The following is a 27,717-nucleotide window of genomic DNA, read 5'->3' as shown; positions in this document are numbered from 1 at the left end:
GATAGTATTATGCTATGAATGTTATTCCACCTTATACCCTGCAAATTAAAAATGCAGCTTATACTCTTTTATGGATGATTATCAGTAAGAAATAAAAAAACATGAGATGACCAGCAGTATTTCAGTATTTCTCCAAGTTTTATGTTGGACTGCTAGCACTAAAAATATAGCCATGTAATATTTGAGAAAGAAACCAATAATCTGCTAACCAATTATCTGCTTTGTGTATAGCTTTCTGTATGTGCAACTTTGTGTTAGGTTGAGATGTAAACTGTATATTGTATTTATAAGAAACATATGCGTGTTACTGTGTGTTTGAGTAAAAAAAAAAAATTCTCACATATTTTACAACACACTTATGTACTTATTAAGTTCTCCCACTTAGAAATCATGGAGGGGTCTGAAATTGTCATCGTAGGTGCATGTCCACCGTAAGAGACATAATCTAAAAAAATAATAATTCAGAAATCACAATGTATGATTTTTTTAACTATTTATTTGTATGATACAGCTGCAAATAAGTATTTGAACACCTGAGAAAACCAATGTTAATATTTGGTACAGTAGCCTTTGTTTGTAATTACAGAGGTCAAATGTTTCCTGTAGTTTTTCAGCAGGTTTGCACACACTGCAGGAGGGATTTTGGCCCACTCCTCCACACAGATCTTCTCTAGATCAGTCAGGTTTCTGGCCTGTTGCTGAGAAAAACAGAGTTTGAGCTCCTCCAAAGATCCTCTATTGGGTTTAGGTCTGGAGACTGGCTAGGCCACGCCAGAACCTTGATATGCTTCTTACAGAGCCTCTCCTTGGTTATCCTGGCTGTGCTTCGGGTCATTGTCATGTTGGAAGACCCAGCCTCGACCCATCTTCAATGCTCTAACTGAGAGAAGGAGGTTGTCCCCCAAAAACTTGCAATACATGGCCCCGGTCATCCTCTCCTTAATACAGTGCAGTCGCTCTGTCCCATGTGCAGAAAAACACCCCCACAGCATGATGCTGCCACCCCCATGCTTCACAGTAGGGATGGTGTTCTTGGGATGGTACTCGTCATTCTTCTTCCTCCAAACACGTTTAGTGTAATTATGACCAAAAAGTTATATTTTGGTCTCATCTGACCACATGACTTTCTCCCATGACTCCTCTGGATCATCCAAATGGTCATGTGCAAACTTAAGACGGGCCTGGACATGTGCTGGTTTAAGCAGGGGAACCTTCCGTGCCATGCATGATTTCAAACCATGACGTTTTAGTGTATTACCAACAGTAACCTTGGAAACGGTGGTCCCAGCTCTTTTCAGGTCATTGACCAGCTCCTCCCGTGTAGTTCTGGGCTGATTTCTCACCTTTCTTAGGATCATTGAGACCCCACGAGGTGAGATCTTGCATGGAGCCCCAGTCTGAGGGAGATTGACAGTCATGTTTAGCTTCTTCCATTTTCTAATGATTGCTCCAACAGTGGACCTTTTTTCACCAAGCTGCTTGGCAATTTCCCCGTAGCCCTTTCCAGCCTCGTGGAGGTGTACAATTTTGTATCCAATGTCTTTGGACAGCTCTTAGGATAATACTAAAGGCAGAATAACAGGTCTTTGAGGGTCAGAATTCTAGCTGATAGACAGGTGTTCAAATATGTATTTTCCTCACTGTATGTACTGTCTGTACTGAGTGTAACCACTTTACAGTAAACTATGTAATATTGGTGGAGGCCAGAGTAAACGGCATCACCTGGGAAGAATCTTAGCCTGGTCTCATCACCCCACTCCCCCCATGGTGTTTTAGGATTCTAGATCTATATAGCTCACTAAATGATAGGTTGGGATGTATTCTGTATATTATTGCATTAAACATTTCTATTATTTTTTCCCCTTTAGAATTCTCTTGCTGGGAATCTGAGAATGTGTGAAAGAAGATGCAGGCCAATTTTGAAGCTGATATGCAGTACAGGGACTGTTGGAAGAAGAGAAGGAGGTCTCCTCAACACATGCCTCCCCTGCCAAACAACTGGACCTGGGAAGCCACTCCCAGAAATGAACACGTACATTAAGTGCTGTATACAGATTATTCATGCTAGCCAGTACCGTACCATGGGGTTTCAGTCAGGGCCTTCACTAACAATCAACACACACACACACACACACACACACACACACACACACACATACACGTCTATATTACCAAGAGGGGACTATCACTCTACACTATCCAAGAGGGGACCTGTGTTTCTAGTCATTTTGAAGAAACAAAAATCACATACAAAATTTTCTTTTAAGGTCCTTATTCATAATATAACTTCAAATAAGCATTTTTTTTATTTTTTTAAAAATATGCCAAGAGGGGACCTGAACGATGTCTACCTATCCAACAGGGGACCTCCATAGACTCTAATGGAGCTGTGTGTGTGTGTGTGTGACCGATGTCTACCTATCCAACAGGGGACCTCCATTAGTCTGCAGTGGAGCTGTGTGTGAATGTGAAGTGAGCTGGCAGTCAAGTCTGTCTTCATTTTATATATATATATATATATATATATATATATATATATATATATATATATATATATATATATATATATATATATATATATATATATATATATATATATATATATATGCATTTGGCATATATATATGCCATCTCCACCATTACATGTCTTTACAAATAAATAACATAAATGCAGTTAAGCTTCGTACAGACTATATAATGTGTCAAGTAATAATATGTCTTTTTATAATAACTGTGTTCTTTTGAATGTACTGAGAAGTATTTATTTGTAACCTAAAATATACTTTAATACTTTAATTTATTTTTAAATATATTTATTACACAGTCGCAATAAAGTTACAAGATGTAACATCAAGTAACACACTACACTTAGTTAGTCCACAAGTCTTCTTGTGCTTTAGTATGTTAGTCAACACATTAAAATAAGTTAACTTGTTTACACAGGCATCTGGTATCACAATAGGCACACACACACACACACACACACACACAAACACAATATACCTTAGACATAATACCTAATACATTACAGAAAAGTCATTTCTTTAAGAAATTCATTCTCTGTTGTGTCTTCATAATTACAGTATATGATCAGTCCACATCTCTCATTTAAGATTATTGTCAGGTACACCAATGTATTTACATTATTGAATATTACAGGTCATTATTGAATAGTGATTACGTTACACACACACTGACTCAGGTCCCCTGTTAGATAGTAAATCACGACGCCTGTGTGTTTGCTGTGACATTTCTTATCATCACAAACACACTGTAAAGATTTTGAGTTTTTACAGCAATACCTGAGTTTAAAGGGTTAAATCAAGCAGAAATAGCTCTCAAATGTATTAATTGCAGGTCATTATTGAATAGTGATTACGTTACACACACACCGACTCAGGTCCCCTGTTAGATAGTAAATCACGACGCCTGTGTGTTTGCTGTGACATTTCTTATCATCACAAACACACTGTAAAGATTTAGAGTTTTTACAGCAATACCTGAGTTTAAAGGGTTAAATCAAGCAGAAATAGCTCTCTAATGTATTAATTGCAGGTCATTATTGAATAGTGATTATGTTACACACACACACTGACTCAGGTCCCCTGTTAGATAGTAAATCACGACGCCTGTGTGTTTGCTGTGACATTTCTTATCATCACAAACACACTGTAAAGATTTAGAGTTTTTACAGCAATACCTGAGTTTAAAGGGTTAAATCAAGCAGAAATAGCTCTCTAATGTATTAATTGCAGGTCATTATTGAATAGTGATTATGTTACACACACACTCACTCAGGTCCCCTGTTAGATAGTAAATCACGACGCCTGTGTGTTTGCTGTGACATTTCTTATCATCATAAACAAACTGCAAAGATTTAGAGTTTTTACAGCAATACCTGAGTTTAAAGGGTTAAATCAAGCAGAAATAGCTCTCTAATGTATTAAATGCAGGTCATTATTGAATAGTGATTACGTTACACACACACTGACTCAGGTCCCCTGTTAGATAGTAAATCACGACGCCTGTGTGTTTGCTGTGACATTTCTTATCATCACAAACACACTGTAAAGATTTAGAGTTTTTACAGCAATACCTGAGTTTAAAGGGTTAAATCAAGCAGAAATAGCTCTCTAATGTATTAATTGCAGGTCATTATTGAATAGTGATTATGTTACACACACACACTGACTCAGGTCCCCTGTTAGATAGTAAATCACGACGCCTGTGTGTTTGCTGTGACATTTCTTATCATCACAAACACACTGCAAAGATTTAGAGTTTTAACAGCAATACCTGAGTTTAAAGGGTTAAATCAAGCAGAAATAGCTCTCTAATGTATTAAATGCAGGTCATTATTGAATAGTGATTACGTTACACACACACTGACTCAGGTCCCCTGTTAGATAGTAAATCACGACGCCTGTGTGTTTCTCTCCTCAACCACCACAACCCCCCACTCACAATTTACATTTCAATAAAGGAGACTTGAAAAACCAGTTTGTGAACCACAGGCCAATGGAGCTCAAACTACCAATGTGGCAGAACCCTTCTCAAATAAACTAGAGAAGATGCTGGGATTTGCCCTGCCAAATTAAACTAAATTACATTTTTTACAATCGCTAGGACACATTTCTCAATACTTTGGTCATTTTCAAAATCCTTCACACAGTTCTCCAAACCAACTTTCTGCTTCACAGCAGTTATTTCACATTCAACATCCACAAAAACCAACAAAACACTTAATTCATGTCTCAAATCAAGTGCCAATGATCCACAGTTTAGCTTGCACAGACTGAAGTTGTGATCACTGTGTGAAGAGTTGAAAAAGTTGAAAAAGTGTGTTTATTATTGAGAAATGTTTTGTAAAAGAACATTTTATATCACAGCTTAACTGTGGATCAACACTGCTTTAGCACAAACGCATTCAATGGCAACATCTTTCAATTTACCTGAAATCTTTTCTCACTTTGACACAAACACAATCAAATCTTTGTTCTACAGGCCAATTTTCACATCCTTACATGCTGTTTTCAAAAGTGTTAAACTTATGGACAAAACAATAACATAATACAAAACTGAATGAGACAGCAATTTACAACATGTATACAGTAATACTGTAATGCAATTTATACTGCTAAAAAAATCAAACACTATCAAAGCAACTTTGATGAAACTGAACACCAACACCAGTGTTAGGCCATTACCATCCATTCAAAAGAGGAAACTTAGGAATAATGTTGTACTGTACTGTAAGCATGCAGTGAATTATAAGCAGCAGAGAGTGTCATTCTAGTTTTGTAAAGACATTTTAATTGTATAATGTTCCTGATGTTAGTGTTGATGTAAACCTGCGCTGCTAGTGCTCTGGAAGAATGAGTTGATTTGTAAATGTAAAATTAACTGCTGAGAAGCTGAAAGTTGGTTAGCAAATTTATAAACTCCTCACTCAGTTCTCCTAAATATTGGGAAATGTGTCCTAGCGATTGTAATTTCATTTCATCATGTAATTTCAATTTATTTTTGGCCGTGTATTTGGTCTAGGACATAGGTAACAGTAGTGAGGTTCTGTGTCTCACCTGTGAGAGTCTTCATGCATTGAAATGTAAATTACTGGTGGGGGGTTGAGCAGCAAACTCAACACACACACTATTCTCTATTCCAATTTCAAGAACACATCTAAACCACTAGCCCAAACACATTACAAGTGAAAGCACAAATAAATACAAAAGATATGATACACATGAAATAAACAGTGCTTTTCAGGACGGTCTCTCAGTAGTTGTAATATAACACTGTATTGTCCTCACTGTAAAAAAAAAAATAATAATAAAAAAAAAAAAAAAAAAAATATATATATATATATATATATATATATATATATATATATATATATATATATATATATATATATATATATATATATATATATATATATATATATATATATATACATTTTTATAAGTTAATAATTTTAAAGTTACTTTTTCTCAAAGTGTATGTTCACTTAACTGAACCTACTATGACAAAAGCAACTATGTTTACTGGGATACTTCCTATTTTTTTTTAAATAATTTTGTATTAATTTTAGCATTTTAGTTTAGCATTCGTGGACTGTCAGAGATACAGCTCTTGGGGCGTGTGCTTTAGGTGTTCACCCATATAGCACGTGAGTAATGAAGAGCCTTCTGAAGCAAAGTGGCACGTTTGTGTAAGAACAATGTCCATATTTTAAACTTTATAGACTAAACAAACTATTTTTATTGAAAGAAATTGTGTTTTAGTGTTATTATGAAAAGAGTAACCCCTGACGCTAAGTTTTGTTTAGCTCTATCTTCTCTCTTCAGTGTTTGTCAGTGCACATATGTCAAGGATTCATGGGTGAAGAAGGGTTACTCTTTAACGTAAAACTCCGGTGAGAAATGACCCTTGGGGTAATTAACAGATGGTTACCGAGTAGATCGTTCTCTGGGATGCGTTTTCATGGAAATCAAGTGTAAAGAGTTTTATCTCTAAAAACAGATTTGAGTGACGAACACTGTGCTAAGAGATGAACTGTGACTTGGAATCTCATATGGGCCATTGTTTCCGGAAGAAAGCACTGAATGCAGTAGAGAAAAAAAAAGAAAAAAAGTCCATGTAATTAGATTTCACAAACTTAATTCCTATCGATCAGCTCACTTAGCACAACGTTCGTGGCTCGACTAGTTGAGACTGTTTTCCAAGATGGCTGCAGTCTGTAAACGTGTAATTTACTGTCTTTATAAAGTATCTTCTTATTAAACCCTTTGTACTCTAACAAGTTCTCAATGCTGCGGTTTGCATGTAGGGACCCTCATTATGCTGCCGTGTTAGTGTGAGGTTATTTTGAGCCTTGTTAGTGGTATTAACTAGCGATTTAATTTCACTTATTCCATGCCCCATAGACAAACATTATAAGCTAATCTGTGTTTAGAGATAAAACTCTTTAAATTCGATTTTCATGAAACCGCATCCCAGAGAACGATCTACTCGGTAACCATCTGTTAATTACCCCTAGGGTCATTTCTCACCGGAGTTGTCCTTTAAGCGCAATGTGATTCGTGTGGCACTGAAAACCGAAAGCTAGTATTTTAGTCTATGGATCAGTTACTGTGTGGATCAGTTATATGATGGTTAGATGCACTTTTATGGACCGACAAGGCACGGGCATTTTAAAGCTGGGAAGAGCCAGGACTTTTTTAATATAAATTTAAATAACTCAGATTTTATTCATTTGAAAAAAGAATGTCATATACACTTGGGATGACTTGAGGGTGAGTAAATCATGGGCTAATTTTCATTTTTAGGTGAACTAACTGCTGTAAACTGGGCCCACAAACACAGTAGATCCACACAACCCCCCCACACAATTTACATTTTAATAATAATAAATAAGGGAAGACTTGAAAACCTAGGGCCCTATAATTTCCGCGATCACGGAATCGCGGACGGAATCGCGGAATTGGCATATTAACGCGGAATCTGCATATAAACGCGGAATCTGGTGTTAACGCAGATTTCCCCGGAATTTTACATATTTGTAATGAAATTCTGTGTCGTGTGGGTGGAGAACGTATGTCTGAGGAAAGTGCAGACGGGGGGAAGCAAATCTTCGCGACACAACCCCTCCCGTCATTTCAGCTCGCCCTTCAAAACAATGAAAGTATGGCGAAGTTGGTCTCCACGGCTCTGCTTTCGGCAGCGAAAAAGTTAAGAAACTCGACGCTAACGGCGGTTTCACACTGCACGCGCAGGCGGCGCAGAAGCTTTCCGTATGGAGAGCGTGAGCCGCGCTCGTGTATTGCACAGACAGACAAATATTGTCCATTCTGTCAGATTTTCCGGTGTTCTGCTCGACCCCTGTCATCTTGTGCTTTGATTTATAATGTGCACATTAGGCAGCAATGCATATCTGCTGCAAATGCAACCGTTTTCCCCTCTGTTCCAAACATGCATTTAACATGCTCTATATGGGTAGTTTACATGATAAGTAACCTTAAAGTTAAAATTAAGCATCTAGTTTTAATCATTTAAAGGGGCCTTTGAAGTTGGGGGAAAAACTTCTGGCAGTGTTGTGTTTTCGTGTATTTTTATTTTTCACAGCTCTGGATATCATTATGGTGATTGTTAAACACACAGAACAATTCACTACATGATTTCATGGTGCAATGTTTTTTTTATGCTAATTTTCAAATTTAAATGTTTTACCTAATAGTACTTAAGAGTACTGTAAAATATGATTCTTATGATTTTTTTTTTTTAGTTCTTTTTTAAAAAAAATTACTGGAAAGAAAAAGCTAATGGAGCACTTTCATTTTAACTTATATAAACTATTATAATTTATTTTACCGGAAAGTTTAAAGCTAATAACCATTAATATTTGAAGTATTTGAAGTGCAGTGTTATGTTAAATATCATATTTGTCCTAAAAAGTAAATGTGATGTTTGTTACCTCGATAAATTTAAGGTAATTCCTATTTTTTGTTTTATGTTGTATTATATTAACATTAAAAGCAAACTCTTTTTTCACCAAAATTACAGTAAAGGGTAAAAAAACTGAATTACCAAACATTTTAACGGAAAAAAAGGAATCTGCAAAAATTAAAACAGAAAAAACGGAATTTGGGAAAAAATAAAACGGATTTTATAGGGCCCTAAAAACCCAGTTTGTGAACCAAAGGCCAACCTAGAGGAAGGGAAAATCAAACCTGAGATCTCCTTCTCAACTCACATCTTTCTCCTAGACAGAAATGAGATCAAGTGAACATCAAATTGAGACATAAGGCTAAGTCTCCTGCTTCTCACAGGTTTATCCTGAGACAAAAAATGACATTCTCTCATGTTTATCTCCACTAAAGTTTCATAAGAGATCTCAACAACATCACATACTATGCTCTGATTTGTCTCCTTGGCTAGAGAGACTGGATTGCTCATATGTGTCTCCTCTAAAGTTTCAGAAGGGATCTCAACAGTATCGCATGCTGTGCTCAGACTTTTTTCTTCAGCTAGATACTCTGGAACTCTCACTTCTGTCACCTCTAAAAAGTTTCATAAAAGATCTCAATAACATCACAAAGTGTGCTCAGAATATTCTCCTTAGTTAAAGTCTCTGGCACTCTCAAATTTGTCAAACAAATGTTGGTCACTTTTTCAAAACTCTTCACACAGTGATCACAACTTCAGTCTGTGCAAGCTAAACTGTGGATCATTGGCACTTGATTTGAGACATGAATTAAGTGTTTTGTTAGTTTTTGTGGATTTTGAATGTGAAATAACTGCTGTGAAGCAGAAAGTTGGTTTGGAGAACAAGTTTTGAAAATGACCAAAGTATTGAGAAACGTGGCCTAGCGATTGTAAAAACTGTAATTTAGTTTAATTTGGCAGGGCAAATCCCAGCATCTTCTCTAGTTTATTTGAGAAGGGTTCTGCCACACTGGTAGTTTGAGCTCTATTGGCCTGTGGTTCACAAACTGGTTTTTCAAGTCTCCTTTATTGAAATGTAAATTGTGAGTGGGGGGTTGTGGGGGTTGAGGAGAGAAACACACAGGCGTCGTGATTTACTATCTAACAGGGGACCTGAGTCAGTGTGTGTGTAACGTAATCACTATTCAATAATGACCTGCAATTAATACATTAGAGAGCTATTTCTGCTTGATTTAACCCTTTAAACTCAGGTATTGCTGTAAAAACTCTAAATCTTTGCAGTGTGTTTGTGATGATAAGAAATGTCACAGCAAACACACAGGCGTCGTGATTTACTATCTAACAGGGGACCTGAGTGAGTGTGTGTGTGTAACATAATCACTATTCAATAATGACCTGCAATTAATACATTAGAGAGCTATTTCTGCTTGATTTAACCCTTTAAACTCAGGTATTGCTGTAAAAACTCTAAATCTTTGTAGTGTGTTTATGATGATAAGAAATGTCACAGCAAACACACAGGCGTCGTGATTTACTATCTAACAGGGGACCTGAGTCAGTGTGTGTGTAACATAATCACTATTCAATAATGACCTGCAATTAATACATTATAGAGCTATTTCTGCTTGATTTAACCCGTTAAACTCAGGTATTGCTGTAAAAACTCTAAATCTTTACAGTTTGTTTGTGATGATAAGAAATGTCACAGCAAACACACAGGCGTCATGATTTACTATCTAACAGGGGACCTGAGTCAGTGTGTGTGTGTAACGTAATCACTATTCAATAATGACCTGCAATTAATGCATTAGAGAGCTATTTCTGCTTGATTTAACCCTTTAAACTCAGGTATTGCTGTAAAAACTCTAAATCTTTACAGTGTGTTTGTGATGATAAGAAATGTCACAGCAAACACACAGGCGTCGTGATTTACTATCTAACAGGGGACCTGAGTCAGTGTGTGTGTAACATAATCACTATTCAATAATGACCTGCAATTAATACATTAGAGAGCTATTTCTGCTTGATTTAACCCTTTAAACTCAGGTATTGCTGTAAAAACTCTAAATCTTTACAGTGTGTTTGTGATGATAAGAAATGTCACAGCAAACACACAGGCGTCGTGATTTACTATCTAACAGGGGACCTGAGTGAGTGTGTGTGTAACGTAATCACTATTCAATAATGACCTGCAATTAATACATTAGAGAGCTATTTCTGCTTGATTTAACCCTTTAAACTCAGCTATTGCTGTAAAAACTCTAAATCTTTGCAGTGTGTTTGTGATGATAAGAAATGTCACAGCAAACACACAGGCGTCGTGATTTACTATCTAACAGGGGACCTGAGTGAGTGTGTGTGTGTAACGTAATCACTATTCAATAATGACCTGCAATTAATACATTAGAGCTATTTCTGCTTGATTTAACCCTTTAAACTCAGGTATTGCTGTAAAAACTCTAAATCTTTACAGTGTGTTTGTGATGATAAGAAATGTCACAGCAAACACACAGGCGTCGTGATTTACTATCTAACAGGGGACCTGAGTGAGTGTGTGTGTAACATAATGTGTGTAGAAGGTGTAGAAGAAACAAGCGAGTGTGTAGAAGAAACAAGCGACCACTGTACAGGTGAAGGAACTGGTGACCAGTGGTGATATGTGAGAAGGAGAAGGAGCAGGTGAAGAAACAAGCGACCACTGTACAGGTGAAGGAACTGGTGACCAGTGGTGATATGTGAGAAGGAGAAGGAGCAGGTGAAGAAACAAGTGACCACTGTACAGGTGAAGGAACTGGTGACCAGTGGTGATGTGTGTGAGAAGGAGAAGGAGCAGGTGAAGAAACAAGTGACCACTGTACAGGTGAAGGAACTGGTGACCAGTGGTGATATGTGTGAGAAGGAGAAGGAGCAGGTGAAGAAACAAGTGACCACTGTACAGGTGAAGGAACTGGTGACCAGTGGTGATATGTGTGAGAAGGAGAAGGAGCAGGTGAAGAAACAAGCGACCACTGTACAGGTGAAGGAACTGGTGACCAGTGGTGATATGTGAGAAGGAGAAGGATTAGGTGAAGAAACAAGTGACCACTGTACAGGTGAAGGAACTGGTGACCAGTGGTGATGTGTGTGAGAAGGAGAAGGAGCAGGTGAAGAAACAAGTGACCACTGTACAGATGAAGGAACTGGTGACCAGTGGTGATGTGTGTGAGAAGGAGAAGGAGCAGGTGAAGAAACAAGTGACCACTATACAGGTGAAGGAACTGGTGACCAGTGGTGATGTGTGTGAGAAGGAGAAGGAGCAGGTGAAGAAACAAGTGCCCACTGTACAGGTGAAGGAACTGGTGACCAGTGGTGATATATGTGAGAAGGAGAAGGAGCAGGTGAAGAAACAAGTGACCACTGTACAGGTGAAGGAACTGGTGACCAGTGGTGATGTGTGTGAGAAGGAGAAGGAGCAGGTGAAGAAACAAGTGACCACTGTACAGGTGAAGGAACTGGTGACCAGTGGTGATGTGTGAGAAGGTGAAGGAGCAGGTGAAGAAACAAGTGACCACTGTACAGGTGAAGGAACTGGTGACCAGTGGTGATGTGTGAGAAGGAGAAGGAGCAGGTGAAGAAACAAGTGACCACTGTACAGGTGAAGGAACTGGTGACCAGTGGTGATATGTGAGAAGGAGAAGGAGCAGGTGAAGAAACAAGCGACCACTGTACAGGTGAAGGAACTGGTGACCAGTGGTGATATGTGTGAGAAGGAGAAGGAGCAGGTGAAGAAACAAGTGACCACTGTACAGGTGAAGGAACTGGTGACCAGTGGTGATATGTGAGAATGAGAAGGAGCAGGTGAAGAAATAAGTGACCACTGTACAGGTGAAGGAACTGGTGACCAGTGGTGATGTGTGTGAGAAGGAGAAGGAGCAGGTGAAGAAACAAGTGACCACTGTACAGGTGAAGGAACTGGTGACCAGTGGTGATATGTGTGAGAAGGAGAAGGAGCAGGTGAAGAAACAAGCGACCACTGTACAGGTGAAGGAACTGGTGACCAGTGGTGATATGTGTGAGAAGGAGAAGGAGCAGGTGAAGAAACAAGTGACCACTGTACAGGTGAAGGAACTGGTGACCAGTGGTGATATGTGAGAAGGAGAAGGAGCAGGTGAAGAAACAAGTGACCACTGTACAGGTGAAGGAACTGGTGACCAGTGGTGATGTGTGTGAGAAGGAGAAGGAGCAGGTGAAGAAACAAGTGACCACTGTACAGGTGAAGGAACTGGTGACCAGTGGTGATATGTGTGAGAAGGAGAAGGAGCAGGTGAAGAAACAAGTGACCACTGTACAGGTGAAGGAACTGGTGACCAGTGGTGATATGTGTGAGAAGGAGAAGGAGCAGGTGAAGAAACAAGCGACCACTGTACAGGTGAAGGAACTGGTGACCAGTGGTGATATGTGAGAAGGAGAAGGATTAGGTGAAGAAACAAGTGACCACTGTACAGGTGAAGGAACTGGTGACCAGTGGTGATATGTGTGAGAAGGAGAAGGAGCAGGAGCAGGTGAAGAAACAAGTGACCACTGTACAGATGAAGGAACTGGTGACCAGTGGTGATGTGTGTGAGAAGGAGAAGGAGCAGGTGAAGAAACAACCGACCACTGTGCAGATGAAGGAACTGGTGACCAGTTTGGGGGTGTAGGGGAATGATAATCATTCACTGGCAAAGAAGAAGCCAGTTCATGTGGCGATTCTGATACAGGTGACTGGTTGGAAAAGGATGCGGTGAAATGGACTTCATCATTCACTTGAATGCTTGCCTCATTCTGTTCAACTTGACTTTCCTGTAAATACAGACCAATATTTTAAATATAAAAAAAGAACAGAAAAACAATAAAAACCTAAAGTAGCTTTTTATAAATCATCCACTGTGAGAGACATAATATCAAAATCCAGAAATCACAATATATGATTTTTTAAAACTATTTATTTGTATGATACAGCTAGATTTCTGACCCTCAAAGACCTGTTACTCTGCCTTTAGTATTATCCTAAATTAGATGCACCTGCTTGAGGTCGTTAGCTGCATAAAGACACCTGTCCACCCCATACAATCAGTAAGAATCCAACTACTAACATGACCAAGACCAAAGAGCTGCCCAAAGACACTAGAGAAAAAATTGTACATCTCCACAAGGCTGGAAAGGGCTACGGGGAAATTGCCAAGCAGCTTGGTGAAAAAAGGTCCACTGTTGGAGCAATCATTAGTAAATGGAAGAAGCTAAACATGACTGTCAATCTCCCTCAGACTGGGGCTCCATGCAAGATCTCACCTCGTGGGGTCTCAATGATCCTAAGAAAGGTGAGAAATCAGCCCAGAACTACACGAGAGGAGCTGGTCAATGACCTGAAAAGAGCTGGGACCACCGTTTCCAAATTTACTGTTGGTAATACACTAAAACGTCATGGTTTGAAATCATGCATGACACGGAAGGTTCCCCTGCTTAAACCAGCACATGTCCAGGCCCGTCTTAAGTTTGCCAATGACCATTTGGATGATCCAGAGGAGTCATGGGAGAAAGTCCTGTGGTCAGATGAGACCAAACTAGAACTTTCTGGTCATAATTCCACTAAACATGTTTGGAGGAAGAAGAATGACGAGTACCATCCCAAGAACACATCCCTACTGTGAAGCATGGGGGTGGCAGCATCATGCTGTGGGGGTGTTTCTCTGCACATGGGACAGGCCGACTGCACTGTATTAAGGAGAGGATGACCGGGGCCATGTATTGCCAGATTTTGGGGAACAACCTCCTTCCCTCAGTTAAAGCATTGAAGATGGGTCGAGGCTCGGTCTTCCAACATGACAATGACCCAAAGCCCACAGCCAGGATAACCAAGGAGAGGCTCTGTAAGAAGCATATCAAGGTTCTGGTGTGGCCTAGCCAGTCTCCAGACCTAAACCCAATAGAGAATCTTTGGAGGAGCTCAAACTCTGTGTTTCTCAGTGACAGGCCAGAAACCTGACGGATCTAGAGAAGATCTGTGTGGAGGAGTGGGCCAAAATCCCACCTGCAGTGTGTGCAAACCTGTGGAAAACTACAGGAAACGTTTGACCTCTGTAATTACAAACAAAGGCTACTGTACCAAATATTAACATTGATTTTCTCAGGTGTTCAAATACTAGTTTGCAGCTGTATCATACAAATAAATACATTTAAAAAAATCATACATTGTGGATTTTTAGTATATTTTTTATTATGTCTCTTACGGTGGACATGCACCTACGATGACAATTTCAGACCCCTCCATGATTTCTGAGTGGGAGAACATGCAAAATAGTAGGGTGTTCAAATACTTATTTTACTCACTGTATATATGTTACGATTATATTTCAAGAAAGAATGTATTTATTTTTTTTAAATAAATACATGAGCTGTATTTTCCATATGCCATCATCTAAACACAGCTCTAGCACTAGTAGAATAGCTTGCCTTCCACTGAAGCTGCTATTTTCCATTGGATCATAACTTTGACTGACGTGGGTCATCAGCCAATCAAATGTTGATGTGTAGTGATAGAACGGCCCAGAAGCCCAGCGATGTGTGTCTGCCTCCGCCGGCTCGCCTTCTTCCCATAGTGCATCCTGGGGCCATGTCTTCCTCAGGTAAGCCACACACACACACCCGGCCATCCACGTGATGTAAAAGAACACGTGATTCCTCAGGCCAGGCCACCTTCTTCCATTGCTCCGTGGTCCAGTTCTGATGCTAACATGCCACTGTTGGTGCTTTCGGTGGGGTCAGGGGTCAAAGGTCACCCTGACTGGTCAGCAGCTACGCCGCCCCATACGCAACAAACTGAGCTGCTCTGTGTATTCTGACAGCTTTCTATCAGAACCAGCATTAACTTCTGGAGCAGTTTGAGCTCCAGTAGCTCGTCTGTTTGATCGGACCACACGGGCCAGCCTTCGCTCCGCATGTGCATCAATGAGCCTTGGCCGCCCATGACCCTGTGGCCGGTTCTCCACTGGTCCTTCTTGGAGCACTTTTGATAGATACTGACCACTGCAGACCGGGAACAGCCCACAAGAGCTGTAGTTTTGGAGACGCTCTGACCCAGTCGTCTAGCCGTCACAATCTGGCCAAACTCGCTCAAATCCTTACGCTTGCCCATTTCTCCTGCTTCACACACATCAACTCTGAGGACTAAATGTCCACTTGCTGCCTAATATATCCCACCCACTAACAGGAGCTGCAATGAAGAGATCATCAGTGCTATTCACTTCACCTGTCAGTGGTCATAATGTTACGCCTGATCAGTGCTTATAAACACAAACTTTTATGTTAGATATGATTAATCACAATTAATTTGACTGCACTTGCTAAATAAATTCACAATAACAGCAGAATTGAGGCTGTATACTGTACATAAACCTTTTTGAGGTAATAAAGTAAAATATCACTTCTGGTTTACAATTTGATTTGATATAATTTTAATAATAATAATAATAATAATAGATTTTATTTATAATGCACTTTTCATTCCGAAGAATCTCAAAGTGCAACAAAGGTGGGAAAAACCCCAAAACAAAACAATGAATAACAAGTAAAAATGGATACTACAAACAATCAACCAACACAGAAAACAGAACAGAAACAGAGCTGATGGTGAACAGAAAACAGCTGATGGTGAACAGAAACAGAGCTGATGGTGAACAGAAACAGAGCTGATGGTGAACAGAAACAGAGCTGATGGTGAACAGAAACAGAGCTGATGGTGAACAGAAACAGAGCTGATGGTGGACAGAAACAGAGCTGATGGTGAACAGAAACAGAGCTGATGGTGGACAGAAACAGAGCTGATGGTGAACAGAAACAGAGCTGATGGTGAACAGAAAACAGCTGATGGTGAACAGAAACAGAGCTGATGGTGAACAGAAACAGAGCTGATGGTGAACAGAAACAGAGCTGATGGTGAACAGAAAACAGCTGATGGTGGAAGTCTCTGTTAGCTCCGCAGCACACTGTGGTCCACTCCATGTTTTAAATTTCTCCCAGTGGCAGTGTCCTGATGATGTCGTCGAGGCATGACAGCTGAAGACCAGAGATGATGATGGGTCTTCATGATGATTCAAACGATGGGGATCGCCGCAGCACCCATCAGCACCATGCAGGAGGCAGAACATTTTTCCGGGCACTTCTGTGGACACACCGGGGTCGGCGCAGAAGTCCAAGCCGCTCCACGGCCGCGATGCAAGACGGAACAGCGGCGCAGCCGAGAAGCGGAACATCCCAACATCATGCTGGACGCCGATGACGCTGGCCCGAATGACGCTAGCCCGGTGCAAACTTCAGCCACCATGCAGCTCAAGCCTGAGGGAGACCACCAGTGAGCAGCCACGGCGAGCAACATCAAATGTCCTCCAAACCAGAACCAACCGCAGCAATTCAAACAAAAACATCAAAGAAGTGGTGGAAAACGGCGAAGAGACGAACAACGTCCTCTCAGTGGCTGCCAGCAATCAGCAACAGTCCCAATTGTAGCTCTGACTGTTAGACTAGTCACAAACATAAGGAAATAAAATAAAATCTAAATCTAATAGTACACTAACATGATTTGTGGGTGGAGAAGCGGCGAACAGACAACGCCAGCGTCCTCTCCCCCACGTTATTAATTTTAGAGTATAATTGACTACTGATAACATATGAAGAAGAAAACACTTCCTCTAGACTTCATGTCAAGAAGTAATTATGTACTTTGAGTAAACAGTGAAAGTCTAAACCAGAACAAAAGAATAAAACGTAAAGCTGAATCACTGAAGAGATTATTGAAGATATTTTATCACAGACCAAAAGTATAAAGTCCCTGATCCACATATAAGTTCAATTCATTACCTGTAAACAGAATGAAGCATGCCAAAAGAAAACGCCAGAGATGTCCCATAATGCTCCGTGTAGATGAGATATCCTTCTGAGTTTAAATCACTCCGCTTGCTTCCACAGGTGAAATGTGCGGCGTCTTTACGGGCTCCATCATGTGCGGTTTCATGTGTTGTTTAACACCTTCGGTAACCGCTGACCTGTCTGGTTTTAACAGCTTTGGTTGAACTCATTAGTGATCAACCTTGTTTTTCCATTAGATGAAAAAAACATGTTAAGTGCCACACATTTAATTAGAGGAAAGAACAACGGATTCACACAATAGCTATCATAGATCTTCAAGATGTCGCCACTTTTCTTTATCACATATTCTTGAACATATTTGTCAATGTGTATGTTTGCAGTTTTTATATATATGAAATGTTTTTTTAATTTCACTATTCCAAATAATTGTTTTATTTTCATTATGCTGCCATTTTTATAGCTTTTTCATTATTTAACATAAATAACTCAAAATCCTTTAGAGTTGTGTATATAAGGGAGCTTCTTTAACATGGGGTGGTGATATACTATAAGGCAAACAGACCAAAACAAAAACAGACATTTCAATGCAGAATAACTGGCTGTAGCATTGGTTTTCTGAGAAACAAACGGGTCAATTTAGCATCTTTCCTACATATCTGTAAGCATATTATGGTTATTTTAAAGCCTTGCCAATTTAAATATTCAAGCACACATAGACGAGAAAGTGTCTCTCAGTTTGGTACTCGTGGAGCGCAGCAACACACATCCCGAGAGTCACACAACATAACACTATTCAGCTTATTTCAATGGGAAAAGTCTGAATAAAAACAACATTCATCAGCTCAAAATCTGTAATTTGTTCTCTGAAGACCCAAAAGAAATGGCCAAATATTGTCAGATTTCTATATAGCAGGCGGTTTTATTATGACAGCACTGTATCCTTTATGGCCTTCAGAGGCACTTCAGAATTTAAACACAAATTTGCACAATTGGTCCCTTTTTTATCAGAAGTAATTTATGAAAGCATTAGTTGGTTTTGGGAACCTCTTCATTAGAGCAGTTATATGTTAATGGGAAGTATTAATCAATTATTTAATCAGGATGGTTGCTTATTTACTTATCAAAAATTTCTCTCTCACTATAATATTCCTGTTTGCCGCTATATTTGGTGCTGTCCCTAATGGTGTCATTATGCTTTTTAAGGGCCATGATAGTTTGGACATGTTCTGAAATGCCTCTTCCAGACCCAGCTGACACATATGTATTATGTAGTAACTATTTATATATAAAGACTTTGTTTTTTAATTATTTATTTTTTTGAGGAGCAATATGATATTATTTTGGTGTGGGGGGTGTTTTCTTGGCGTATATTTACACAATGCCAATATCTTTTAAAATAAAACAATTCCTAAAATGCGTTTTCGAGTATAAATATGCAGCTATAATTCATGTAGGCGATTTTTAAATTGCTATTTCATGTCGATCTACAACGGTTACACACTTAAAGGTGGGCTAAGTGTTATTTTAAAACCGTGGGGCGAAGCTATCAATATAGGGCCCAGACCCTTTTTTGGGGTATGATTTGATTTGGTGATTTGAAATATCAACAACGGTTACCAGATAGCACTTACCCCACCTTTAAAACTGATCGTAGTGTTTATATCTTTGTAAGACTGGCCAATCTATAGAGTCTGGGACACGTTGCATTATGGGCAGTCGCCGCCATGTTTAAAGTCACACTCAGGAGCGTACCAATGATAACAAATACGAATCACTAGAGGAAAAAACGACTGTATTCACGTTAATAGTTTTTAAGAACTGCTTGCACTCACTTAGAATGAATGTACTAATATTTGAACCTCTTGCGTACATCAGCACTCAGTCGTAATGCCAGGACAACGCACATATTCTTCTCATTTCATACAATCAGAAATCATACGGCCGTCTATCGCACATTTCCCTTTTGCAGTTTTTTTGTTTAATATAGCCTAACGAATAAGTCTGTATCTGATAATTAAAATAATATTGCTTAATCTCAGCCAGTGGGTCATTTGTTTAATCAACATATATCATAACGCAAATCCATAGAGTAAATCATAAGGGATAACATATAAGAGTATGGCCCGTAATGCAGCTTTGAAATGATTTGAATTGTGAAAGCAACTTTAGCCTACAGTTAGCCTGACGTGTTCATCCTCAGCTCTAGTCAGAATATGAGTCTGATGCTCATTGGGCTGTGATTATGGGGCGTGTTTCAACCCAACCAGGAAAGACCTCGATTGGACAGACCGACAACCAATCAGAGCAACGGAGCGACGCTATAGGGGGGAAAAGTGAGGGAGGATTTTTCAGGCAGGACTTTTTACTGCGCATTATAGTTCTCCTTTTTAATCCACTTTTATTTTTTGTCAACATACTTAATTGTTCAGCTATTGGTGTAACTGTATTTAAATAGGGCAAACATGGAGGTGTTTGGTCGCTTCTAACTTGATCTCTGTTTGGTACCATAGTGAATGAACTGGGCTTAGTGGGCTAAGCTAAATGCTATCAGATCGTCACCGCGCGTCAGAGAGATTAAGAGCACACACTGAGACGAGAGAGGTGTGTGTCAACTCATCTTAGTAAAGGGAATAACAGTTTAATATGAAAAAGCGGTGAAGTATCCCTTTAAATCTGAACGTCTGAATCTCTTCCTCCTGCGTAATCATTTTAAATGATAATACACAAGAGCTTGTATGATAAACTGTACATTTGTTAAAGCAATGCTTTCTGAAAAACTGCATGTAAGCAAACAGTTTGAGTTGATACCAGCTGTAGGTTTGCAGTGTGTTCATGAAGTGCTGTACAGCAGCATCTCAGCAACATTACCATCACACATATTCATTTATTACAGTATTATATTGAGAAGCTCCTGAGGATCTTTAATCTGATGGTGGCTTTGCTTGTGCTGTTGATTTCACAGGTTCAGCTTTAGATGTAAACCATCTCTGGCTCCAGGTAAGACAGAAGTCTTTCTCTAGGCTGTGAGGAGGAAGTAGAAGAGGAAATAATCAGTGTTCAGAGAAACAAGCTGCACATTAGGATCAATATTTCAGTTACTCTGAGTACAAACTGTAATTATGATTTTAATATATTGTTAATACATGGAATAATATATTTATGGTATTATACAATATATTATAATTGCAAAATATACAAATAATTGCCACTTTCAATATATTGGAAAATATAAATATTGAATCCCATATATGTGAATATATTGCCTAATGAATTGCATGATATTTTCCAATATACTGCAATATTTTTTTGTTTCGTAAGGAATTACTGTAATCAGATTAGTTACTGATTTGACATTATTTGGTGTACATATTGTTTCTAAATATTTATGTCTTAAATATAATTCATTTAAGCTTAAATTCCCATGTGTGTGTGTTAGTGTGAGTGGTGTAAAGTGATGTTTCCTCACCTCAGGTCACAGTTTGAGTCTCGAGTCTCGTATCACGTCTCTGAGCTTCTGCTTCTGTGAGTCTCTGATCTTATTGAGACTCAGATTAAGCTCTTTTAAAAACTGCAGTGCTTTTGAGTTTGTCAAAGACTGAGTTAAAGAAGAAACATCTGTAATGCCACAGTCATATAGTCTAGAGAGAGACAAACAGACACAAGAGAAAAGAGAAGTGATTGTAACTTTCCCCCAGAGTGTGATATCAAACCAGAGGCCTGACATGTTCATCATCAGAGTCGTCTCAATGTGAATCCATGAGATGAGAGACTTCAGAGAAAAGAGAAATTCCCCCACATGAATTCATCAATGTCGAATCTGACAGGAACATTCACAGACGCTTGATTTGCACTTCATAACAGCATTGCTCAGGAGAATAAAGAGCTTGTGAGCTCCTGCTTTACACCTGCAGAATTTCATATCAACTTAGTGTTATTATATTTGAGTAAATGTGATAATCCTATTCCAGTTTCTGTTCTCACCACTAACATCATTTCTTGAGCAAATGTTTGAAGAATAATAATGAGGTAAGCTCTGTCTGGTCTGATGCATGTGTTGGCAGTTTTCCCGAAAGCATCTCATACTAACACATTATTCCTGACTGACGTTACTGACCGACAGAAGCTCCTCATCCCAGCTCATATAAAGCTAACGGATGATAACATGATCACACACACCTTATGGTCTGGGACACTGAGGCCTAAACTGACCTGCGAGTGTCAACTTCAGACCCGGCTATCATCACAAAACACATCGCTAGAGGAATTATTTCACACAGATATAAACTTCACATTATCCGGCTCTTCATCAGATATTGATTAAAACTGTTTTGGTTACATTTTCACCCAAAAATGAAAATTAGCCCATGATTTACTCCTCCTCAAGTCATCCTAGGTGTGTGTGACATTCTTCTTTCAGACGAATAAAAGTTGAGTTATATTAAAAAAGTCCTGGCTAATCCAAGCATTATAGTGGCAGTTAATAAATGCCTTTAGAAGTGAATTGATGCGTTTGTGTGAGAAACATATCATATTTAAAACTTTATAAGGTAACATTTCCGTATTCAGTTTATGGGGAAAGTGTTGAAAGTGCCTCTGCAGCTCAAAGGCTTACGCTCCAGTTACGCTCGTCAGACGTCGCGTACGCATCTTCAACTCAGAGAAGCACTTTCAACACTTTCACACGGACGGCGATCGGCCAGAACTTTAATTAAAACAGTTTTAAATATGGATATTTCTCTTACACAAACGCATCGATTCCCTTCAGAAGGCCTTTAATAACCTCCCAGAGCCGAGTGGAGGAGTTATATGACGGACAGATGCAGTTTTATGCAGAGGTGGAAAGAGTAACAAAATATTCTACTCAAGTAAAAGTAAAAGTAGCTCATTTAAAATGTACTCAGAGTAAAAGTTACTGAGTTCCTTTGTTTAACAGTGGGGTCGGAGACTCCTGTAGGGTTGTGATAGAATGAGATTTTCAGATATGACGACTATCTCAGACAACATCACGGTATTAAACAATTATTTAATAAATAAACTCTACCTATTATTAAATTATGGTTATTATCACTAGTTAAAATGATGTTAAATGAATGAAGATGATGGGGGGGGGGGACAAATGGTTTATTATAAGAAACTTAAAACCATTTGTTTGTTTTGTTTATGAAATTTTCAATAAAAGATGCCTAATAAACTAAATTCAATAAATGATTATGAATTAGATTAAGCACTTATTTTTATCATTAATTGGTTAATGTTTAAGAATAACAGAGTCCATATGTAGAAGACGGAGCAGCTCATTCACAGAGACAGAACAAGCAGATCATATATTTTAATTTAATTTAAATTATTTTATTTTACCTTTAATATTCACAGCCCATGTCTCAATTTGATTTATTCTAGCTCAGTGTTTCCCTTTTTCCAGTCATGGCACCCTTTGAGAAATGTCCTAATGTTGTGGCGCCGCCTCGCATACGTTACGCTAGGGGTGTAACGCTACAGACTGCTCACGGGTCGGTTTGTATAACGCTTTAGGTTCACGGTTTCAGTACGGTTCGGTATTTGCTATGTTCAGAGAACAAAGAACTAATAAAAATAAAGAAAATAAGAACAAATAACTTAAATACAAGCAGCAGCACAAATAAATACTATTGAGCAGATACTGATAAAATGATCAATGCTTTTCAGGTTTTTCAGGGACGTCTAACATTAGTTTTAGGTGGAGAAATTGAATAAATAATCAAATGTAAAATAACTGCATATTTAACTGTTTAAATTAAAGATTAATCCTTATTAAACTTACACAAGCTATTCAATCAAGAGCAGTGAGTGATGTCCGTATCTTTAGTTTGACATTAAAGGTTGCTGCCCCTTTAAGACCTAATGCCCTAAGGATATGCTCGTCTTTCTCGACTGTATAACGTTCTCTTAAGGCATATTCAGACTATGTCTGCTGGATACTCATCAAGATGGACATGTTGACATACTTCTTGTGTGAGTTTGTCCGTTCAAGCTCAAGACTTGAAAGATCTTCACACAGCGCTCTCTCTCATTCGCGTCTTCTGGCGGATATACCCGGGTGATGGCGGCGAAATGACTGGTCATACGGCAGCACTCGCATGCATTGTACACCGTTTACAAAGAGACCGCTTTGCCCGTTTTTCTTTTATTATCGCTGCTATAGGGCTACCACTGAGGAGCCAGCACGTGTATCCATCGACAGAATAGGGCTGTGTATTGCCAAGACTCTGGCGATACAATACGTATCACGATACAGGGGTTACGATACGATATATTGCAATATATTGTGATATTGTAAGAGAGGCAATATATTGCGATATTTCTTTTTTGTGTGTTTTTGTTTTTTATAATTTAAAAGAATAAAGAACACAACCATAAGCCTAAAACACGAGACAAAGTATTTTATTTAATTAATAGAGCCTATAATCTATATCACTAATCATATGCAATGTGCAATCTAAGTTGAGGGAAATGTAAAGTGACTGCAGGATTCTTTATGTGTATATGTTTTAAAGGTTCACAGTATAGCAGTGGCTATTTAACAACAGAAAGTGCAGTCCATTTCATGACTGAATGACTGTTTGTTTTATATTTACCACAGTAGCCCCGATCACACAGAACGCGTTTTTGCAGCGAGAAGCCTTTTTTGAATGGTTTTCGGTTGGCAGAGAGCGTTATGCGCGCTGCTTATGCGCCCTGGGCGCCTCGCGTTTTTGAAGGAGCACTCCGAGCGCATGAAGTTGAAAAAAAGTCCACTCTGAGCAGAAAAGCGTGTAACATCATCGCGCTTATGTTCTGTTGTCCAATCGAATGAATGAAGCGGCAGGCCTTCCGTTGTGTTGACCGTTACATTGATTTGACTGACAGTACAGGTGATTCGGGGGTTGCCTAGAAACATTAAAGCGCAAGGGAGTGCAGTGCGCCTCGCGTTTTCGAACCTGAAAAACGCGTTGTGTGTGATCGGACCCTAAAGCTGTTTTCTTTAAAGCAGTCTATTGTATAAAGTGCTATTTCAGGTAACGTTACTGAGCTGCAGAGCTGGTGCATCCATATCCACATCGCTATTATCTTTCGTTCTCCTGCCACCGCTGTCAGTTTTGGTGTGTGTTTATTTTGTTACTGAGAGGAAAGCGTGCAGGACATTCTATCGAAACGCTTCTCAGCAGCGCGGGTGACGTCAGGATGTTAAGCGAGCTCTCTGTTTCAATGTGTTTCCCGAGTATTAGATTATAACTTGGCCTATTTTGATGATTCTTGTCGATTTCCTTAGTGGCTTCTTTTTAGCTGAAGCCAACATGAGTCCTCACTTCAGCTCTGTGTACTGCAGGAGCGGAATAATGCTATCGTCTTGAGAGCTGGGTTTGCTAATCTAAACACTAGTGATGCACTTTCACCTTGTGCTTCTCCGGGTCCGCGTCCGTTATACGTCCTGAGATAACACTGCCATCTAGCGGTTGGGTGTTATACAGTCTGTGGTTTAAACCGAACACAAAGCCACGAATCTTGGATGTTAATAAATAAATATATAAATATCGATACAGCGTTTTTGAGAATCGATACAGTATCGCCAAACATAATATCGCGATATTCACGTGTATCGATATTTTCTTACAACCCTACGTCAGAAATGTATCGTGTATCCATCGACAGAAACATACAGAAAGCATTATTTTACAGTAACAACCCATATTAAAGATGCCTCATCATCAGACGTGAGATGAACTGCGGTGGAAGTACCGGCAGCTTTTACACGGCACCCCTGCGCACCCCGGCTGGGAAACGCTGTTCTAGGTCTCCAGCTCTACTTTCCAGTTTTTCGTTCCTCCAGTTTGCGTGTATTACGTGAATTCTACGTTATAATGTAAAGTTAATGTTCATGACTGGATACCGCCGGGATTCCCTCTGCGTCACAGAAATCAATCGGCCTAAGTTATAAACGCACCTTTATCTGTGTTTCTTCATTTGCATCCACCTTTTGTGCAAATTTGATATCCTCCAGGACAACACCACGTTATTTTTTTTCTATATCCGAAGTATTTCCACACTAGCCAGGGGTTCACGACGGCGTTTTGCTTTCACCTGAGTCTGCGTCACTGACGTCCGTCTTGTTCGTCTCCATCTGATATTTGTGAGTTTGTTCTCTCCCGCGCCTCGGACGCGATATTTCCCCCAGGATGGTAGGGGAAGGTGCCGCCTTTTTCGTCTCTGATTGGCTAGAAGGGCTCTCCTCCGATTGGTTACACATCTCACGTTCATGGCAGGCTGTCAGCTAGTCTGTTTTGATCGTCTTTACAGCAGATGTGAACGAAGTCAATCCAACATAGCCTACCCAGATAGCGATTACATTTGGCCCGGATCCGTTTTAAGCCCCTTGCCTCCGTTTCTATCTTAGAGACGTTTTCTGATTGTGAACCAGATCTGTGCCAGATAGAGGTTTCAGCTGAAACATTCTGACTGCCATCAGTTCAGTATTCATATCATATTACAGATCTGGCCCAGATCACTGTTTCCACAGGTAACCGAAAGACATCAGCTGTGTCTGACACTGGTTTGGTCCAGATCTGCAATATGAATCTGAGCCGATACTGTTTTCACATTTCTTTATTTTACTCATGCTGCTCACTTTTCATAATCAACATATAAATTAAAATAATAATATTACAGGTTAATGTTTAGGCCTAAACGCTATTTCGTAGTTTGGCTGTTTTCTTTAACCCACGGCCGATAAAAGCGCAGACGTTCTCATTTTTTCCTTCTTCCTTTAAGAGAGATGAAACAATTCACAATACTCTGTCATTTTTAGCTCTACAGATGAGTTCAAGACATAATTATAAACTATAAACTGTCTATTTTTATTTGTGGACTCGGGGAACTAATTATTTTGCACTCACTCCAAACGCGGCCTTCATTTAAAAAATATATTTTGTTTATTAAATGCCAATTGTTTCTTTTCCAAAGCATTTCTAAATTCAGTTAATATGTCCAAAAAACGAAATATCTAGACAAAATAACGAAAGTGGTAAAAATAAATAAATAAAATAAAAACATTTGAGTTACCATGCAAATTCACACATTTCGCTCTTCTCGGGTTGCTATGCGTCAAACTGGCGCGCGTAAAAGTCGATCATTCTTCACAGATGACGGTTTCGGTTTGGAGAGAAGACGAGACGGAGTTCTTTATTAAACTCATAAAAGACAATATAGGATTACAGTAATACTGGATTCTAAACACAGAAACGCTACATTATCATGAGGACATTGAAGCAGATCTGACACACACACACACACACACACACACACACACACACACACACACACACACACACACACACACACACACACACACACACCTCATATCCGTGCCGCTTAAGTAACCTAAGGGGCTTTCCTTGTCATTAATGCTTGGATAACACACACGTCTCCTTCCAATAATAATAATGGCTTGTGTGATGGATGGGATATACAAACCTACCAAGTGCTATCATTTTGGAATGACCTATCGCGAGAGATTCAATTCTTCCAGTTTTGACGTCTTCGTAAAACAGCATACACCAACAATAATGCCTTCTGTTTATTCTTCTTATTCTTTTTATTAGGCCTAATTGGGGCTACGTCTTAACCTCAATGGTTACATATAGTTCATTTGTCTTATTCAGTTTTAAACCACCAGTTTTTTTTATTATCAGGCTATTATTTTATTACAGCTCCATCAACTAATGCACAAACCGTTATAGAAGTAGGCCGAATTAGAAGGATGCTATCTTCATTTTGAGCAAATGCAATATACGTCTGCCTGTTTTGTCGTCATGTAGGCCTAGCACTGATCCAGATTTCTCATTCAGCCTAATCAGTAATGCTGTTTTCCAGGTGCAGCAACGGCAACAGAAGATGAAATATGGAGGCATACATCAGGAGGTTTGCCCTTTCGGCGGACAGGAGAGGAGAGCGCCAGGAGAGACTGGTTTTTTCACGTTGTGTTAATAGCAATAGGTGTTTTTATCCATTAATTATGTGTTTGTTGTTGACTGATCTGTTAATTGTTGACTTTGTTCATTACTTTGTTGTTCGTTTTGTATAATTAAATCTGAATTTGTGGTCATTAATTCTGTGTTTGTTGACTTTGTTCACGTTGTTTTAGTATGTGTTTTAATCATTAAAACGATTTATTTCAGCTATAGCCTATAGGCCTACGCATTGCTCCAAGTGAAACTAGCCTTTATCAAGTCAAGTCAAGCTTTTTATTCATAGCTAAGGCTGAAAATGTTTTTCTGCACATTCCACAGACTGTGAAAATGTAGGCCTATGCATAGGTTATTATAACAATCCAGTGGTGATTTAAGAGGAATCGTAACACATCCGGCACAGCTCCGG

The 27,717-nt window shown here is 39.2% G+C and overlaps 1 protein-coding gene and 1 long non-coding RNA gene across 3 annotated transcripts in view; one reads left to right on the top strand and one right to left on the bottom strand.

The window, feature by feature from the left end:
• The window catches only part of LOC137040675 (uncharacterized), a 442,512-nt gene that overhangs the window by 37,121 nt on the left and 377,674 nt on the right, over positions 1-27,717 (top strand). The gene's annotated exons all lie outside the window — the stretch shown is intronic.
• Positions 19,040-27,717, bottom strand: part of LOC137040656 (NLR family CARD domain-containing protein 3-like) — a 153,306-nt gene continuing 144,628 nt past the window's right edge. Inside the window, exons 14-15 of one of the 2 annotated variants that reach the window (XM_067416444.1) lie at positions 20,795-20,966; positions 19,040-20,349 (exon numbers count right to left, since the gene is read on the bottom strand). In XM_067416444.1, the coding sequence (XP_067272545.1) occupies positions 20,801-20,966 (166 nt within the window). In that variant the 3' untranslated portion in view covers positions 19,040-20,349; positions 20,795-20,800. Of the gene's footprint in view, positions 20,350-20,794; positions 20,967-25,425; positions 25,672-27,717 lie in introns of those variants that run through there. The other variant, XR_010897959.1, reaches the window with a different exon arrangement.

Source organism: Pseudorasbora parva, chromosome 14 (genome assembly GCF_024679245.1).
Source record: "Pseudorasbora parva isolate DD20220531a chromosome 14, ASM2467924v1, whole genome shotgun sequence".
Lineage (NCBI taxonomy): Eukaryota > Metazoa > Chordata > Actinopteri > Cypriniformes > Gobionidae > Pseudorasbora > Pseudorasbora parva.
The sequence above is the reverse complement of the archived record's forward strand: the minus strand, read 5'-3'. Positions and strand labels throughout refer to the sequence as shown.